Source organism: Bidens hawaiensis, unplaced genomic scaffold (genome assembly GCF_021521415.1).
Source record: "Bidens hawaiensis isolate Kalapana, Puna unplaced genomic scaffold, B.hawaiensis_p1.1 tig00004525_1, whole genome shotgun sequence".
Taxonomy (NCBI): domain Eukaryota; kingdom Viridiplantae; phylum Streptophyta; class Magnoliopsida; order Asterales; family Asteraceae; genus Bidens; species Bidens hawaiensis.
This window is the reverse complement of record NW_027491273.1, coordinates 696,119-714,783: the sequence shown is the minus strand read 5'-3', so window position 1 is coordinate 714,783 and position 18,665 is coordinate 696,119. Positions and strand designations below refer to the sequence as shown.

At 35.2% G+C, this 18,665-nt stretch overlaps 1 protein-coding gene and 1 pseudogene across 2 annotated transcripts; one reads left to right on the top strand and one right to left on the bottom strand.

The window, feature by feature from the left end:
- Positions 1 to 80: 80 nt before the first annotated feature.
- On the bottom strand, positions 81 to 1,604 carry LOC143626856 (uncharacterized). Its single transcript, XM_077096805.1, has 5 exons — positions 1,542 to 1,604; positions 1,220 to 1,472; positions 796 to 1,131; positions 287 to 720; positions 81 to 230 (listed from the first exon to the last, which is right to left on the bottom strand). Exons 1-5 carry the CDS (start codon positions 1,602 to 1,604, stop codon positions 81 to 83), a joined length of 1,236 nt encoding a protein of 411 aa, XP_076952920.1.
- A 12,386-nt stretch (positions 1,605 to 13,990) lies between these two features.
- LOC143626894 (cell number regulator 8-like) lies at positions 13,991 to 17,655 on the top strand (annotated as a pseudogene). The gene is made up of 3 exons (XR_013152508.1): positions 13,991 to 14,247; positions 16,503 to 16,705; positions 17,322 to 17,655. The product of XR_013152508.1 is annotated as a cell number regulator 8-like (transcript).
- Positions 17,656 to 18,665: the final 1,010 nt, after the last annotated feature.

Sequence of the window (18,665 nt, the reverse complement as noted above, 5' to 3'; positions counted from 1 at the left end):
AAGTTTGTACCACAACCATTTGTCATACTCTGGTGCACAATTGCAATACACAAAGTCAAAATTATTCATGTCAAACTTAATCAAGTCAAACTTATTGAAGTCAAAGTGTTTAACACAACCTCAAACATAACCAAATCAACATAAACCTCATAATTCACATAACATAAGTTGTTCACAATACATAACCATAACCAGTTACCACACCTAATAAAGTCAAGTGCTGCCACAAACTTTAAAATACACAAAATCATTAGAGGGTTCAAAGTACACAACCAAAAGACATTACTAAAGCAAGATAACCAAATGAAGATCTAGTGAAGCAGGATCCCATTAAGCTGCCCTTTTTTCCCTTCTTCTTTAGTGGGCCTGTGCAAGTCCTCACATTATGGCAAGTGCTCCCACACCTGCTACATGCTCCAAAGGTGTTCTTCCTTGTCAATTTGCCAGTTGCTGGTATATCATCATTTTCCACAACTGACCTCTTTCTTGCCTTCTTAGGTCTGCCTGCCATGGTGTGGTGCTTGGGTGCTACAATGGTTGTAGGAGCCTCACATTTTGTCCACAAAGTCATCCCATTTATTGAATTTACTTTAAAGGAGTAAACCAACTTCCACATGTCCATTGCGTGCACCGGGTGAACCAAACTTTCTAATGCCCCCACCCTTCCTCTATTAGTAGCCATAAACCAAAGTGCAGCCACAGCATGTCTGCAGAGCATACCTGTACCAAATACAAGTCTTCATATAAACAAGGCAACTTGCTACAATTAATTCAAACCAAATGTAATCAACATACCTGTAATTTCCCAGCCCTTGCAACTACAAGTCCTCATTGCCAAGTTGGCAACACGTGGATCAATAGGTTTTCCACTCACCTCATATAGATCCCCTCCATTCCACTGCACACTGTAATGATTTGCTTGTTTCTGGATTGCTTCAAACAGTTGTGTGGCCCTAGGTGTAAGCAGGCCTTCACATTTATCAATAATCCCAAGCACAGTCACAATCCTCCTCATTAAATACTCCCTTACATACTCAAGTGCAGATATGATGGGTCTATCCCTGGCTTCCACAATCTTGCCATTGTATACCTCACACATGTTGTTAATCATTACATCAGAAATTGCCAATCCTGTTAAAGGATTACACAAGATAATAAGCAGACAGTCTAGTAAGTATCACAAGCATACAAACTATTGCTAAAGTCTTTAAATACTAACCAGAGTAGTGTGACCTGGACCAGGATTGAGGTGCTATTTTTGACAACCACAAGTGTGCTTCCTTGTTGAACTCCTTTAACTCATTAATTGCAGTAAGAAACTCAGGTTTGGTTGTTGAGGTAGCACATTTGTATAACATGTTTTTGTACAGCACACCTCTATATCCTGCAAGCTTCATATTCTCATGGATGTGCCTAAGACAGTATCTGTGCCCAGCATGAGGAAACAAAGTTTGAATGGCTTGAAGAAGCCCCTGTTCAACATAAACAAAGGTTAACAAATAACAAAATGACAAATAGCAAGTGAACCTTTAATTCCTTACTTTTTGCCTGTCACTCATGAAAGTAAACTTTGAATTGCTTCCTATTTCCAGATCATCTGCCATAAGCTCTAAAAACCAAGTCTATGAGCTAAAACTTTCTGACTCCACAATTGCATAGAAGACAGGGTAGATTCCATTGTTGGTATAAAGACCCACTACAGTAAGCATTTGACCAGCAAAGATGCCTTTCATAAATGCGCCATCTAGACCAATCAAATTCCTGTCTAATGCTTTAAACCCCTGTTTTAAAGCAGCCAAACAAACATATATCCTTTTGAACTATCTGGTTGTAGCTTCATGAGCTGATGGTATTTCAACCTCAATCTTAACAGTGCTACCTGGATTTTTATCAACCAACTCAGCAGCATAATCCCTAAGAAAAGAATACTATTGCTTATAGTCCCCTTCAACTTTTCTCTTTGCTTTCATCTTGGCCCTGTATGCTTTCATCTTATGAACACTAACACTATACTTCCTTCTAAATTGATCTTGAACTGCTTTAACAGGGATGTTAGGGTTTTCTTCAATCTGTTCTAACATCTGTTCAGATAGAAAAGTGGATGTGCAAGCATATATATTCCTTGATTGAATGCATGTGTGGTTGGTATTTAATGTCCTAACAACCCAACTTTGAGAATCTTTTACTTTGGAGAGAAACAAGACCCATGGACATTGATAAGCATGTGAGTTTGTCTTTTTGACCCTACCACCATCATGTAGTTCGGCTCTTGTTCCCACTAGCCCCTTCCCCTTTCTCTTTTTGTTCCCACTAGCCCCTTTACTTTTTCCTTTTTCCTTTTCAGCCCCTTTGCCTTTCTCTTTTTTGTTTTTAGATTTCTATTGGCTAGCAACATGCACCCCACAGTCATCAACCTCAAAGTCTGGCTTAGAACCAGTGCAAACTGCCCTTACTCTTATGTGATCATCTTGTTTAATTTTAATTAACCTTCTGCTTTCAACGGCATGTTGTCTAATCAACTTCTTAGCCTCTTCTTTTCTTCCAAATACCTGGCCAAGATAAAAGTTTGACATGTTTTCATTGGATCTTCTTATACTGTGAAGAATGTTTTTCCTATTGCTGGTCTCATTCTCATCTGATTCTGACCCACTAAGAAACTTGTCATTGTCTATTAAATCCTCACCAAAATCTAGTGGTTCTAAATCATCCCCATCTTCAACATCTGTATCAACATTCAATCTGTAATCACTCATGTCCACTTCAGGGTCTGTCATGTTATTCTCCTCATCCACAGTATACGTATCATCATCATCCTCATTGTCAACCCTATTCTCCTGTATATCCTCTTTCTCATTCCCAAGCCTACTTTGCTCACTAATGTCTACATCCTCTTGATAATTCCCAAACCCACTAGAATGACCAATATCTATATCCTGATGCCTACTTTGCTCACTAATGTCTACATCCTCTTGATTATTCCCAAACCCACTAGAATGACCAATATCTATATCCTCATTGTCAGCCCCACTAGATTGCCCAACATCTTCATTTAACTTTAAAGGCACAATAGCAAATGGTCCAGGTTCATCCATTTTTTCAATAGTGATGGACTTAGACTTAGTTGGTGAGGTAAACAATTTGTTTATGTTTTTAACACCATGAATGGTATAAACATGGATGAGCTTATGCTCTTCCACATGTCTAGCTAACTCCAAACAATCTCTGTCACTACTTAGGTGTTCAAGGACATTGTCTAAGTTCTTTTCAAGATGCAAGAACTGGTAGTACATTGGCATTGTCCCGTTGTAGCCTAACATATCCAACATCATATCAAGCTCATGAATTGAAATCTTGTCTATATCTATCAAGTCCACAAACTTTACCTTACCTCCAACATAGGTACGGTTTGGAGGTGTTGATAACCTACCACCAGTATGCAAGCACAAACTGAAATAACTAGGATATAAGAATGCAAAAAAAAAAAATTTAAGTTAATCAACGGTTAATTGCACCTAGGGTTACAAATTGTTAAGTTAATCAGCGGAAGACGCAACATTACCATGTAGAGCATCGAGGTCATATTCTTCAGTTGTGTCGCGTACGACCCAGCCCGAATCACCCATTGGAGTTTATGATCGGTCTTTTTGTGCCTGAACCCTAACTTATCGAAGAGCGAGGATGAAGAAGATGAATTATTGAACGGTCAGGGGTTAGGGTCGTTTATATATTGGGGGAAATTTGAAGGGTAGCTGAAAAGACCGAAATGCCCTCACGTGAGTAGCAGCTGACATGACTTAACGACATAATCTAACCGGGTTAGGTGAAAAGGACAACGGCTGTCGGATTTTGAAACGTAAAGGACAAAAAGGATCAATTTTGAAGATGAAGGACAACGAGTGAAATTTGGGTGAAAGATAAAGGACAATTTCTGTAATTCTGTCGCTTTTTTATGACCCAATATATATGATGTCATAATTGCTGGGAGAATTATATTACCATTTACCACTTGTGCATAGACTAGTTGGCAAGTGTTAGTGTTCTGGAGGGGTGGGCAGTCATGGATGTGTAAAAGCTAGTTGGGTTGAAACCGGTTCGGTTTAGTTAATGAAAGTTAAAGCATGTTTATGATCGGTTTTGGTTTGGGTTAAAACCGGTTTCTTGACTTGGTTATGATCGGTTTTGGTTCGGGTTCGACAGTTTTTTACCTGGTTTTGACCAGTTTTAGTTCGGTCCCAAACTGGTTTTTTCACATTTCAATCGGTTCTAAACTAGTTTCTACATTTCAAACCGGTTCGGAGCCTGCGGTTTTAATCGGTTCCAAACTGGTTTCTACACAATCGGTTCAGTTTTGGTTTTTTGGTCTCTAGGCCGTCACTCCCTGCCATTTTTTCTGACTTTAATATAAAAAAGTAAAAATCCATTACACTTGATGTGATGTGGCGTCCAAACACGAATTTATCTTATTGGGCGCTAAGCAATCACGATGGTAATGAAACGAGGTGTGGTAATAACCAATTTAGAAGTCCATAAACTCTAAGAACCTCTATTGAGTTCATAGACTTCTAACCGGCAACCTCAAAAGAGTTCATGGACTTCTAATCGACAATTCGAAAACCTCTAAACTCCGAAAACTCAACGGACGAAGTAAATTTAGAAGCCCATAAACTTTGAGGAATTGAATGAGAGACTTATGAGCTAGCATATTTAGCCAAGGGTTCAAATTCCTTTAAATAAAGGAATTTCAAATCCTTCCAAAATATGGAGTAATTCAAGTAAATTTATTGGAATCTTTTCTCAGGATTTTTTTTATGAACGAGGAAAACGAATAAAACATTTTAGTTTTATTTACTTTTTTTGTTTTTGATTTATATTTTGAGTTATGGATTTTTTATTTTGAATATTTTTTGACGGGTTTTTGATTTTATAGACCCCCCCCCCCTCCCCCCAAAAAAAAATCAAAAAAGATAACAAAAAAATCATAACGCAAAATTTAAATAAACAAAAAATCTAGAAAAACTAAAATGTTTCCGTTGTTATCCTTGTAAAAAACGATTCCAATTCAATTGTCAAACGAACGTACCAAGAATGGAATGGGATTTCAATTCATTCCAATTCCAATTCCAATTCCTATTGGAATGTTCAGATTCCAAATCCTATGCAAATTCCAATTACAATTCTATTCAATTATATGAAGCGAGAGCATCCTAAGTACATTTTTTCAGTAGAAAGCTTCAACATTGGCACCTATCTATGATATGTAAGTTTCCACCGCCAAGGTTTCATTTGGAAATTGGTATGTTCTTGGTTAGACTCCATTAATGTGGTTGATTTAAGCAAGTTCTTTTTGTTAAAATATGGTTCTTCACTAAGTTAAACACATAGACATATTTATATATGAGCTATATTATTAATAACTTATGGGCTATTTGGAGATAAGTTGAGAGCTACAGAAAGAGCTAAATGTGTCCAATTTGGAGATAAGTTGAACATAATACTGATTCTTAAAGTACCAAGTGTATGAGTTTGATAAGAAACTTGAAAGAAGGAAACATATTAAACTCACACATGTGTCTTAACGAATAATGGAGTGGATTATAAGTAAGAAGCCAGTATGTTTTAATTATAACCTTATAAATCAAGTTTTGACTCTTCTAACCAATATAGAGTGTTAATACACTTACACCATTAAAAGCCATTAAGCCAACACTCATGAACTAGGTTTGTGGCTTATGAATCATGCTTCCGAGTAGATACGCCCTATGAAGGAATTGAGTTCCAATTCCAATTCTTTGACAACCGAACACACCAAAATGGAATTAAGATCCCAATTCCCACGAAACGAACACGCCATGTCATGATATTTTAATTTTATTTCCTTTGAATTCCCAAGAATTCTGTGAAACGAACTCGCCCTAAGAGTATACAAACGGTTACTTATGAGGATACAAAAATACACGTTCACACAAGATCATTACTGGTCATCCCTGTAAACAAGGATAAAGACACCAGAAGGGATAATCAAGCTTTGAGTCACTATCGCCAGAGCCATGGCACCGGTTGTTTAAACATCAAAAACCACTGTTGGACAACCCCACAACATATCGGTGGTTATTAGGTACTAAATAGCCGAAACAACAAATGAGTTTGTGAGATACTGAGATCTTACCTTTACTGCCACGATTTGTTTGGAAACAAGACATGCAAGGCTTTAACTGTCACAGCCGGCCTTGAGGGTCTGGACGTATGACCGATAGTTAGTACCTATTTTCCGTTATTTTATAGCGGATTAACATTTCATTGTAAAACAATTTAATACGTGATTTGAATATTACTTTATTTTAAAGGGGAGTTAAATACCTTTGATCAATTACAAAATATCATTTAAGTATTTATAATCTTTTCACAGCACATTTAAATGATTTTCAGAGTTCTTAAGTCATTAGTTTCTCTTTATTGTCCAAAGGGTTGTTATCCTTTCGGCATTCTATACGTGTCAACCCCCTATTCTTGATTACTTGAAAAATGCTTTGGAAAATATGTCAACATATGTTGGTGAATAGCGTTAACAGGCTCAAAATAGTGTTATGATTGGCATGAATAAGTAATCAAGCGTCTTATCTTACATCTTATTTTATCTTACAATACTAATAAAAGAAAATATTGAAGCTTAGGTGTCAATCCTACATTTCTCCTAATTTCTAATCTCTCATCTCATTCATTCTAGCTATCCATGGGTTATGGGTCAAAATCATTTTGTCAAGCGGGTTATAACATAGTGTGGACTTTATAACATAGTGTCATTTTCATACCTGAAGTTTAACCAACTACGCAACTTTAGAACATTTTTTAAATTTCTTGCAAATCCGCACCCGACATTTCCAAAACCATACTATTTTAGTAATTTTCGTTAACCCATTTGTTTTTCTTTTAAGTCTACATTAAATTAATTCATAAGTATTTTGAGAATCACTATTGAAATAAAAGACCTTTTTTTATTTTTATCGTTTGATAAATCTCGTGTAATACACGGGTTCAAAAGCTAGTTTGGACATATTTGAGTGATGGTTCACAACACATGGTAGGACCACAACGCCTTAAATGTACGACCAGTTGTATGCTATGAGCAATCCATCACTAGTTTTACGTATGCCTACAACAAAGTTATTTCTAGCATGGTTACAACGTTCCATCTTTGACACGTGTATAGATTGGATCCAACTCTACGTCTACTCATAGTCCGGGTGTTGTCTCATTAAACTATACAGTGATTTAAAGATTATTCAAACCTTTTTGAAATATGAAAGACATTTTTAGACTTTTGAAAGAGAGTAAACGTATTTACCTTTGTAAATGATCTTGAAAATCAGTTCTTTGTCGATGAATATGTTCTTTAGCATTTAGTTAAACCATAGGTTTGTGTTAATTATCTAGATCCTCATAGGATCTAGCTTTAGACCTTTACATTGTCTATTTTTAAAGGTAAAGTCTTGTAAAATGTTGGGTTCATTAACAAGTTCAAAACCTTATAAACGAAAACATATAATTATTCATTTTTGCTTTTTAGACGGGCCGTCACAAGTATCCTTTGTGTTTTAGATGGTTTGTTAAATGTTTTTAGCAAGATGGACTGCTCCTCCCTCAGGCCTTTGTGATTGGCTGCGCTATTCAAGCACTCTTCACTACAAAAGCAAGTCCCTCTCCGGTGCATTGGATGCTTCCCGAAAAATAGCTATTTACTAAAATAAATAAATAAAATAAAATAAAATAAAAGAGTAAATGTATACAGCATTTAAAGAGTGTCCTCCAAAATTCCAACATTGTTGATCAAGTTTGGGTGGCTGGACCACTTTGCAATGAAATACATCTCACCACCCAAAAGGCTGTGTAGATGTTGATGGTTTCAAATGCTGAACCACCGTCACCATCCCTATACATTTAAAAGCCCATTGCCTGAGTCACTCATACTATGGAGATGGAGCTAAAGAATTACTTCACAACTCTCTTCATCATCTTCATTCTCCTCGCCATGCCCGCTCTATCCACAAGTTTTTTCGGTTTCATGAAACTTCACGCATAGACATTTTGCACAATTATAAGTTGTATATGCAGGTATAGGTGGTTTATAGGAGTAAGTTTATTATAAATAAAATAAATTGATCATTTGCATAGTTGTATATGCAGGTATAGGTGGTTTATAGGAGTAAACTAATCTACGTTCAAAAATAAAATAAAATAAAATGATCATTTACATGGGTTCTAAAATGGTAATATATATGATTTTTGATGGTTCAAACCAACTAAATAAATTGGTTTTTGTTTATTTTATTTTTTATTTTTGCAATTTATGGTCTTTATTTAGTTAAAAATATTTGGTTTCTTTTATGTGTAAAAATTTTTCTAATAATTTCTGTCCCGATTTAAAAGAAGTTTCACCACTGATCAGTTATACCGGAAAGCATACTTTGATTTTTTTATGGTTGAATCCAATATGTGTAGGTCGAATGAAACTGAAAACTGCAAAACCGAATACTGAGATTTACGAGATCGATTACAGGGGACCGGAAACTCACTTTTACAGGCCTCCGCCAAACAGATCCACAAGGCCATCATTTGAAAATGCAAGAAAGAAGGTAAGATTCATTAAGCGACATACAATTAGAGTGTATCGTAACGCCTTGTGCATTAATCTAATGGATGGTTATTTGATGATTAGGTAAAGAAGGTTCATGGATGACAAATATCTAACAGTGTACATTAGATTGATTGTGGATCACAAGGTTTACACTTGTTTGGGCCTAAATTGGTTTTGTAATATGCATTCATGAGTAGTGTAGTTATAATATTTGTTTGAAAATATGTTCTGAAATAGTGTGTGGCGATTAATGTTGTTATAATACATATGTTTTGAAAAATAAATTAAACCATCTTTACAACTACATGTCTAGTTCACCATCTATTATATTATTTGTATTATTATTTCTTTTAAGTTTGTTTACTGGTTACATCTCAAAGTTTGTCAGCGACAACATGAAAGCACAACTCAAACCTCAAGTTTATCACCGACAAAATGATTTTTTTTCTCTTATTTTTTTCAATTCGTTTTAATAAATATAATAGAGTAAACTGCGGTTTTCGTCTCTATGGTTTGTCGAAATCTGCGGTTTTAGTCTAATAGTTTCAAATTTGTGATTTTTGTCCCTGTGGTTTCATTTCACTTGCAATTAAACCCGACTCCACTAACCCTGTTAAGTCTTATCATTAAACCCGTCAACGTGCACCTCACGTGAGGGACAGTTTTGTCATTTTTCTCCCCAAATTAATCCCCAGCTTGCGAATTAAGGCTGGGGATTATTTGGGGAGAAAGGGGACAAAACTGCCCATCACGTGAGGTGCACGTTGATGGGTTTTAACGACCAGACTAACGGAGTCAGTGGGGTCGGGTTTAATTGCAAGTGAAGTGAAATCACAGAGATGAAAATCACAACTTTGAAACTATATGACTAAAACCACAGATTTTGACAAACCATAGGGATAAAAACCGTAATTTACTCATTATAATAAAAAGATGCTGTCTCGTTCATATCAGTTATCAAGTCTAAATGTCTAATGGGTTTTACACATATAACACTGAATTTGTATATCCATTGCGTGGTTTAGTGATAAGGTGTTTGTTTCTTTAAAAATAAGGTAATGGATTTAAATCCTTACATGTACAAGATTAAAGAATTTTCGATGAAAAAATTTGTTGTTAAAAAAAAGGACTGAATCTATATGTTAACCAAGGATTTGTGTCATCACCCATTCGTTTTTCTTTGTTTAAGATTTCCAATGTTAAATTAACGATTTGTTTAAATAACCTACAAATTATTGAAATTACAGTTTTTTGAGGTGAAATCATAAAACAATCTAGATGGAAATGTAGATTTTTTTTAACGACCAACAAATATAAAAATGTCTAGGTATTCTGTACGGAGTGATCCATTGGCAAAGGACCACCGTCGGCTGGCCCAGCCCAGTCATACGGAGCCCGTAAGCGCCTCCAAGTTATCTTCAATTCCGGGGAAAACCCACCCATTCGAAGGTCCACTGGTAGTAAAATCCGGACGCCCTCAGGATCGAACCAGAGATCACAAAGATCCCGGTTTTCCTTCATTGTCCTCAAAGTTTGTAAGTGAAAATTGAACTTGGGTGTACTTTGAAAAACTCAAAACATCCTACCACTACACCACGGACAATTAGTAGAAAATTATAAGAGTCTTTCTTTCGTTCTTTCTCTTTTTAATAAAAGCTAATATTAAACTCTAAAATTGTTAAAAAAATAAAACTAACGATCTCCAAGCTATAACTTTTTAATGCTAAAGACTTAGAATATATTATTTTACAAACCTAATGAGTGTTTCAACTCTTTAAAATATAAAAGTTGCTAAAAGGTTCTTTTCTAATCGTCACTTAATATTTAAAGTTCTAAATTGCCTAACAATTATTGCGAAACATGAATAATGTAATTTAATCACAACCAAAGTTTTGTGGCTGTTCCATTTGACTCATTTCCTATATCGGTAGTTTTTTTCCTTTTTATGGTGCTATTGGATGTGTCACACCCTAATTTACAATGAAATATGGCGGGGCGTGACATAATTGTATCATAGCTCAAAAGACACTATTGTATCATAGCTCAAAAGACACTAAAGTAAATACACGTGTCAATATCTAAATTATTCATTTAATATTATTCCAGTACGCAAAAGCACAAACATTGTCTCATAGAAATAAACATAACAATTAAATAAAAAGAAAAAAATAATCTTTAATTCATTATGCATCCTAAGGTCCAACTACTCTTTAATCCCTTGTTTCTTCATCCAATATAGATACATGCGCCATGCGGGAAAATACATAGTTTGTCAACATAAAGTTGAGCAAGTAATCACGGTTTTTGAATACATATAGTATAAAAATTATAATTCCTTGTGATAGTATGTAATACTACAACTAGCATAACAATAATATAAAAGTTGTCTTTTCACGCGAATCCTATGGATAACGAGCTACTCCGACGGCGTATGTTCATACTAATGAGGATGAGATACCAACCACCAAAACATAAAATAAACACGCGGTCACATTTATACGTATAACTAATTGAGCAATATCATAGAACGCAAATAGTGGAATTGTAGTGAAAAATGATTAACGCATAACACCCCCAAAATATAAAACGGTAAAAAGGGGGATGTAAATTACTTACCTTTAGTGAGTGCATTAGTGAGGATGAGATAATGATAAAAGAAAATGAAGATGAACACGTTCAAGCCTTCGAGGTACGTCAACAAAGATGCCATGATTGTTAACGATATTATAATTAATAAATGAGGAAAAGAATTAATAAGACATAACGATTTGATCTTGATGGTGGTTTGCGTTTAACATAAATTTGGAGTCTTGTAGGGTTTAGATTATTTTAGTTGTTAATTACTTATTAACTAATTTTAGCATATTTATTATTATTATTATTATTATTATTATTATTATTATAGCTATTAGTGTTAATATTATTATTTGGTAATTAGTAATAGCGATATATTTTATCCATATTTATATTTTCAAGTAATTGAATTTTATTAATAACCACCCGATATTAAGTATTAATAACATTATATATTAATTTAAAAACAAATATATATATATATATATATATATATATATAAATCATGGGAGCATTTATTCGGACCTTTAAGCTAGATCGGTTTAGTACTATAAATAAATAAATAAGAATAAATATATAAATAAAATAATATTTGTTTTGTAGTATTATAAGTATATATATGTATGTTTATGTGTATATGCGTATACATACTTATGACGCAAAGCCATGGCCAAACTAACCCTTTCGAGGTTCGGTTTCGCTAAAATAATGTTTATTTAAACTCATATATTGATTAAAATGTAAATAAAAGAAGAGAATAAAAAAACGCAAAACCGGGCCTAGAGGGGTTCGAACCCGCGCCTCTAGGCCGGTTCGATGGTTACCCGATATGCACCTGCCATAATGGCAGGTAACTTAGTCAAGTTATCAAATTAGTTAAATATATACACATCTTACATGTTCATATTCAATCTTACAAACCCTAGATTCCAATTTCGCTTTATTGATCGATGTTTGTTAAAATTTGATGTAGGGGTTTTGTTTCTGTATTAAAAACGATTGCAAGCCATATATTAATTACCGTATACTAGTGCGGATTGATGGTTAACGGTCAACAGTAGGTCGCGACTGAGCTTGAGTCCGTTACTGGTAATGACGACTTCGTATACTGTAATTGGGTTAGGGTTTTGATTCGAGAGATTGAGAGGAATGTGTGTGCACGTTTAATTGAATTATCATTGTGTTTATATAGTAGTTTAGAGGTTGGTTAAGCCGCGGTTCGTTTGGGCCGAAATAGCTGTGATTTTTGATTCGTTTTCCAAGTTTAATATGTCGGTATGAAGCGATTTTTGGTAATAAACGATTTGGTGAGATCAATTCTTGATAATACCCTAGAATTAAGGCTCGAGAAAAATTGGGGGGGGGGGGGGTATACGGCTGTCGAGAAGAGAGGGAGAAAAGGAAAGAAATATTTTATTATTATAATTTGAATAACATTTGTAGATTGGCCCTTCATCTTTGTTCAAGGTGCAACAATGGCAAATTGTAAGTTTAAAGGGGGTTTATTGCACAATCTTGATAGTTTAATAAAATATAAAAGGAATAATTAAATAAAAGAAATCTTTTATTAATAATTTTAACCGACTACAAATAGGGTCAGGTACAAAACATGAAACAGAAAACTGAAATGTTACAGATGAGTCGGATGTGAAACATTAAAATCAACATACACGACTGACATCTTGTTTCGAAAAAACTAACTTGAGTAATTAAGGTAGTTCCGAACACAGTTAAAAAAAATAAAAAAATGAATAATAAAGAATCAATAATCGGGATCTCATACCAATTCGAACCCGAGCAAAAACAGGGGTTTTATCTTGTATGTATTATACCATATGGTTTCGACTCTTGGGGCGGCGTGACTGGTATCAAGTTGCATTAGGGGAGAAAGTTTCTCTAAGGACGCGGGGAGGACCTGGGAACCAGGGGTTCTACCCTTTGAGAGAAACTTTATAGGGGTTCCAAACCGGGGTGGGCCATAAGCAAACCTAAAACTATCCAATCATACCGTAGACTATCGTGTAGGCCTGTATGCGAACCGAACGAACACGAACAAGGGCATATTCGTGTTCATTCATTTAATTTTAAACGAACGCGAACACAAACACTTAATTAACTGAACTCATATTTTGTGTTCATGTTCGCTTATTTAAAAAATGAAAATGTTCGTGTTTGTTTATGTTCACGTGTTTAAAATGGAAACCAACATAACTGAAGATGAACAAACATAAATGAAAAAATGTAAATGAACAAAAACAAACATAAATAAACACAAATTAATAAATATAAAAGCATTAATCAGATGACTCATCCAGATAATATTTAAATAATTCTATTAATACGCAAACGAACATAAACGAACTTTCCCCTGAACGATTCATAAATAGTTCACTAAATCTTCAGTTCGTTTACATATATACTCTCATGGTTCTAAAAAATAATAATAAGACCATCCGTAGTCGGACATTTTGGGTCAACGCTTTAGCCAAAAATGCCATGAAAGAACCCCCTCCCCCTTTAAAAAAAAAAAAGCTAGGCTGACTTGAATGTTGAGGCTTTTGTGAAAGAGAGATAAAGAGGAGAGAAAGAGGCGTTGTTTTTTATAAAATGTTAAAAAACTAAATAGGCGTCACGTGACGTAAAATGTCGGGTCTTGTGCAATAAAGCTACGACTCAATCCAAAAACGTAGGAAAAGGTAAAAAAGTAAACAACAAAATCTTGTCACCTGCAGCTTCTTCATCTCATTCCACAAATCCCCAAATCAATCAAATCAAATAATAATAATGGCCAATTCCGAGGAATCAAGCCCTCTGTTATCAAATCAACCCACCACCAATTCACAATCCGTCATCAATGAAAACAACAACAAACCCACCACCAAAACCTCAGATGACACAAAGCAATCTCCACCACCAGTACGGCTGGACTGCTGATGGGTTGCCGGTGATAGGTGAGCCGCTACCCAGGGCTCAATGGGAATCCGGGTTGTTCGCCTGTCTCGGTCACAACGATGAGTTTTGCAGCAGTGATATTGAAGTTTGTGAGTAAATTATTATTATTATTATTATTTGTTTTAAACGAATGGGTTTGCTGTCTAGATCTGGGTTAATTTGATAATTCGGGTTTTTTTATTGGTATATCAAATAATTTTTTGATCTAGAGATCTTGTGTTGATGTAAAGATCTTATCGAGCCCGAGCCTCAAATAAAGCTGGTTTAGTTATCGAGCCTGAGCTCGAGCTTTATCGCGCCTAGCATGTTTGGGATTGAGGCGTTTGGGATTCTTTATTTTATTACAAAGTTGTAACTTATACCTTATCTCACAAAATCTAACTTTTCCAAGCACCATATAACTTATAGCCCATAAGTTATAAGCTATAAGGAGCTAAAATAAGGAATCCCAAACATTCCCAGAGTTTGAAAATTCTTATTGGCTTATTGGTGTTTTAAAAAAGCCAATAAGCTAAAAAGTGTTTGGCAATCACAAAAATTCTTTTTATTTTAGCTTTTTGAAATGGTTAAAAAGCCGTTTTCTAAAAGCCCTAAATCTTGGCTTTTCGAAAAAGCCAATAAGCATTTTTCAAACTCAATTCCAAACATTTAATGTATTTTTAAGTTTTTAGGCTTATGTACTTCTATGCATTAATTTCACATTACACAGCCGAGCTCGAGCTCGAGCTTTGGGTTGTTTAAGGTACTGCACATGAGCTTGAGCCCAGCTTAGGCTTGTTAAGTTCTTTTCTCAAAATATGTAAATATAATTAAAAATGTGTATAGAAATAATTAATGAATAATACACGAGTCAAGCTCGAGATTGTAAAAATGATTCCCGAGCCAAGCTTGAGCTCTGGTAATTGGTAAATCAAAATGATCCGAGCTCAAGCCTGTTCGAGCTTGGATCGGCTCGTTTATGTTGATATATAAACTTAAGTATTATATTATTTGTATAACATAACACTAAGACGTTAGTTGTATTATTTAGGTAATTATCATAGGTATTAACGACTGTTAATTGGTTTATTAACGACATTAGTTGTTGGTAGTTTAAGTTATGTTACCGTTAAACATTTTACATAACTACCGTTGTATGTGTTATTAAACATTTGTTTGTATTCGTATTTATTTACTAAGTTATTCAAAATCTTTGTTAACCATTATATCGCTACTGAATTCATCTTTCCTCTTGATATCCCAACTGTTTACACCCATAGCGCAGTTAGATCGGAGTAGTTTCGAAAGCGTTATATGAATTTAACTCACAAAATTTTAGAGCAATTTCATTGTGTTTTCCTTATCCAGATTAGGGATTTCACATTTAGTAATCATGGTAAACGTTCTTGAATTGATTTGTGTTTCGTTTGATTCAAAACTGCATAACTTTGATTGGTTCTTTGACTGTTTTTGTCAATTGGCATCTACTTAATCGATTTAAGTTGCATTCCCTGCTTGCGGTGCGCGCATATAATGTATATATGTGTGAACCCTCGGGTGGGCAAAAGTAAAATTGCACTAATTTTGACGTTATTTTACTAATCTCGTGAAAATAACGTTAAAAGTGGCGGAAGGTTAATCAGGCATCATGTGGTGGCGTTGATAGCCGAAAGACAAGGGCACATGCACCGATCAGCCGGTGTCCCGATGATTGAGTGCTATGTGCCTTATGTCCAAGGCTTGATGCAAAACTACTATCGAGCGGGGGGTCTCACCGGAAGCAGCCTCTCTATCCCTATGGGATAGAGGTAAGGCTGTCTACATCTTACCCTCCTCAGACCCTACCATAGCATTGCTATTGGTGGGATATACTGAGTACGATGATGATGATGATGATAATAATCATCATCATTAAATCAAGCGAAACACAGATCAATTCTAGAATGTTTACCATGATTACTTAATGTGAAATCCCTAATCTGGATAAGGAAAACACAATTAAATTGCTCTAAAACTTTGTGAGTAAAATTCAAATAATGCTCAAAGCTATTCCGATCTAACCGTGCTATGGGTGTAAACTGTTGGGATATCAAGAGGAAAAACGATTTCGATAGTCTGATATCATGGCTAAGCAAAGATTTCTAATAACATGGTAAATAAAAACGGATACAAACAGATATTTAAATACACATACAAAGGTAATTATGTAACGGTAGCATATCTTAAAACTACCAACAACTGTAACCTAGGTTATAAACCGATTAACAGCCGTTAATACCTATGATGATTACCTAAACAGTACAACTATTGTCTTAATGCTACATAATGTTACATAATACAAATATAATAATCATGAATTAAACAGGTCTTCTTGGAAGTGTGGCTCCTTGTGTGGTGTATGGAAGCAATGTTGAAAGACTTGGATCCGCACCTGGAACCTTTGCAAATCATTGCTTACCTTACACTGGTTTATATCTTATTGGAAACTCCTTGTTTGGATGGAACTGCATGGCCCCTTGGTTTTCATATCCGACCCGCACTGCAATTCGCAAGAAGTTCAACCTTCAGGCATGTTTTTCTTTCATTAATGCAGTAATCGAATATATTATTAACTAGGTTAGAAACCTATGTATTACACGGGTTGGATGTCAATAATGAAGATTTAAGACCAAAGGACTTCTAGTCCAATGGTATCTTGGTGGTGGGATAAGACTTAGTGACCATAAGGTCCTGGGTTCGAATCTCACAAGAGGGGTTTTTCTCAAATATTGAGTTTCCTCCTGAATTGGTGGCTTGGTGGTGGATATGATCGATCGCGTGGTACCACGATGATACTCCAGTGGTCCATGAGTGATCCAAATTAGTCGTTCAAAAATAATAATAATAATAATAATAATAATAAAGATTTAAGAATTATAGATAACAATTAATGAGAATTTATAAACTATATACTTGTTTTTAAGATAAAATGTTAAAATCTTTTTATGATTTAGTAAGTTTTAATAAATCATTAGAATAAATTTTAGATATTTAATTTTTTAAAATCGTTAGTATTTAATAGGAGAGAGAGAGAGATGGGAAACAAAAATATAAAATTCAGCAACCCAAATTACTTATTTATTATAATAAGATTATTCTTTCAAATCATTGTTACATAAATTTGGCAAATGATTGAATTTGACAGGGTAACTGGGAAGGAATGAGCAAATCATGTGGTGGATGTTGTGACATGGAGGAAGAACAGCTGGAACAGGCTGAGTTGGCGTGTGATTTTGCAACTCATGTTTGCTGCCACCCGTGTGCGCTTTGCCAAGAAGGCCGTGAGGTGCGTCGTAGGATTCCTCATCCTGGGTTTGGGGCCCAGGCCGTGGCGGTCATGGTCGCGCCTGGCAGTCAGATCATGGGCCACCATGGAGCTTGAAAGTGTGTTGAAGTTGAGTGTGAAGGAATGTTATAATGTTTTGTGAAACATACTTTATATGCTAATACGTGCGTAAATAAGTATGAACCAGGATGCTGTGACTCTGATTTTTGTTATGTTGTGGAGATGTTTTTTTTTTATGATGAATATGTTCTTTTATCTTTAGCTGATGAATATGCTACATGAGGACTGTGTGTGTGTGTGTGTGTATTCCGGAAAAAAAGTCTGCTAGGGGTGAGCAAATGACTGCAGTAACTGAACTTGACCGAAATAACCAGCTTAACTGAACTGAACAATTAACTGATGGTAATTGATTAACCGAAACTGCAGTTTGGTTTTGGTTTTGATGTGTGCCATGACTGATTTAACTGTATCAAACCAGTTTTACGTATGTTTAATTAAAGTATGTGATGTTCTACATGATGTTTATCTCCAGACATTAGTTCATTGCGATATTGAAGAATTGAAGACCTTCTGGCAGCCATTGAAGTGGATTTCGTGTTAGGGTATATGCACGCGGAAGCAACAACACACAATCAGTGATCAAACAAAAAATAAATTAGCAAATGCCATAACACAAGGATTTTGCACGGTTCAATTCGAACGAGAAACCACGTCCACGGTTGCAACCGTGAACGCCCCCCCCCCCCCCCCCCCTCACTACTTGTGATGATAATTACAAGTACAAAATGCTTATTTATAATTACATATTAAGGTTACAAATTTCGTTCCCAAAGAAAAAAACATAAAGGGACTACAATAAAATTAAAACCGAGTTGTCTACTCCTTTGATATGAAGCCACTGATTTAGTCTGCTAAATAAATAGGGGCCAATACCAATCGTTTACTCGTATTGTATCTATATTTGGTTATTCATTAGATTGCTGACGACATGTAAGAAGTGAATTCATGGCTCTTAATTGGACTCATAACCTAAAGGGACTAAATGTTACGTCCGTGTAAACGAAAGTCGCAATTCGCAAAATCTGGTGCATCCCAATGTTGTAGCCAAGAAGGATCAAAGATCTGTTCTAGAAATGATGCAAATATCATGCCAAATTCTGTAAGACAAGGGACTTCTAGATTTCTATATCAAATATTGTAAAG

Bases quoted from the DNA above. Each gene is read 5' to 3' on its own strand.
- LOC143626856 (XM_077096805.1), bottom strand. From the start codon at position 1,604: ATGGCAGATGATCTGGAAATAGGAAGCAATTCAAAGTTTACTTTCATG. The intron at 1,473-1,541 runs GTAAGGAATTAA...TATGTTGAACAG, and splicing joins TCATGAGTGACAGGCAAAAA to GGGCTTCTTCAAGCCATTCA. The intron at 1,132-1,219 runs GTTAGTATTTAA...ATCCTTTAACAG, and splicing joins GTCCAGGTCACACTACTCTG to GATTGGCAATTTCTGATGTA.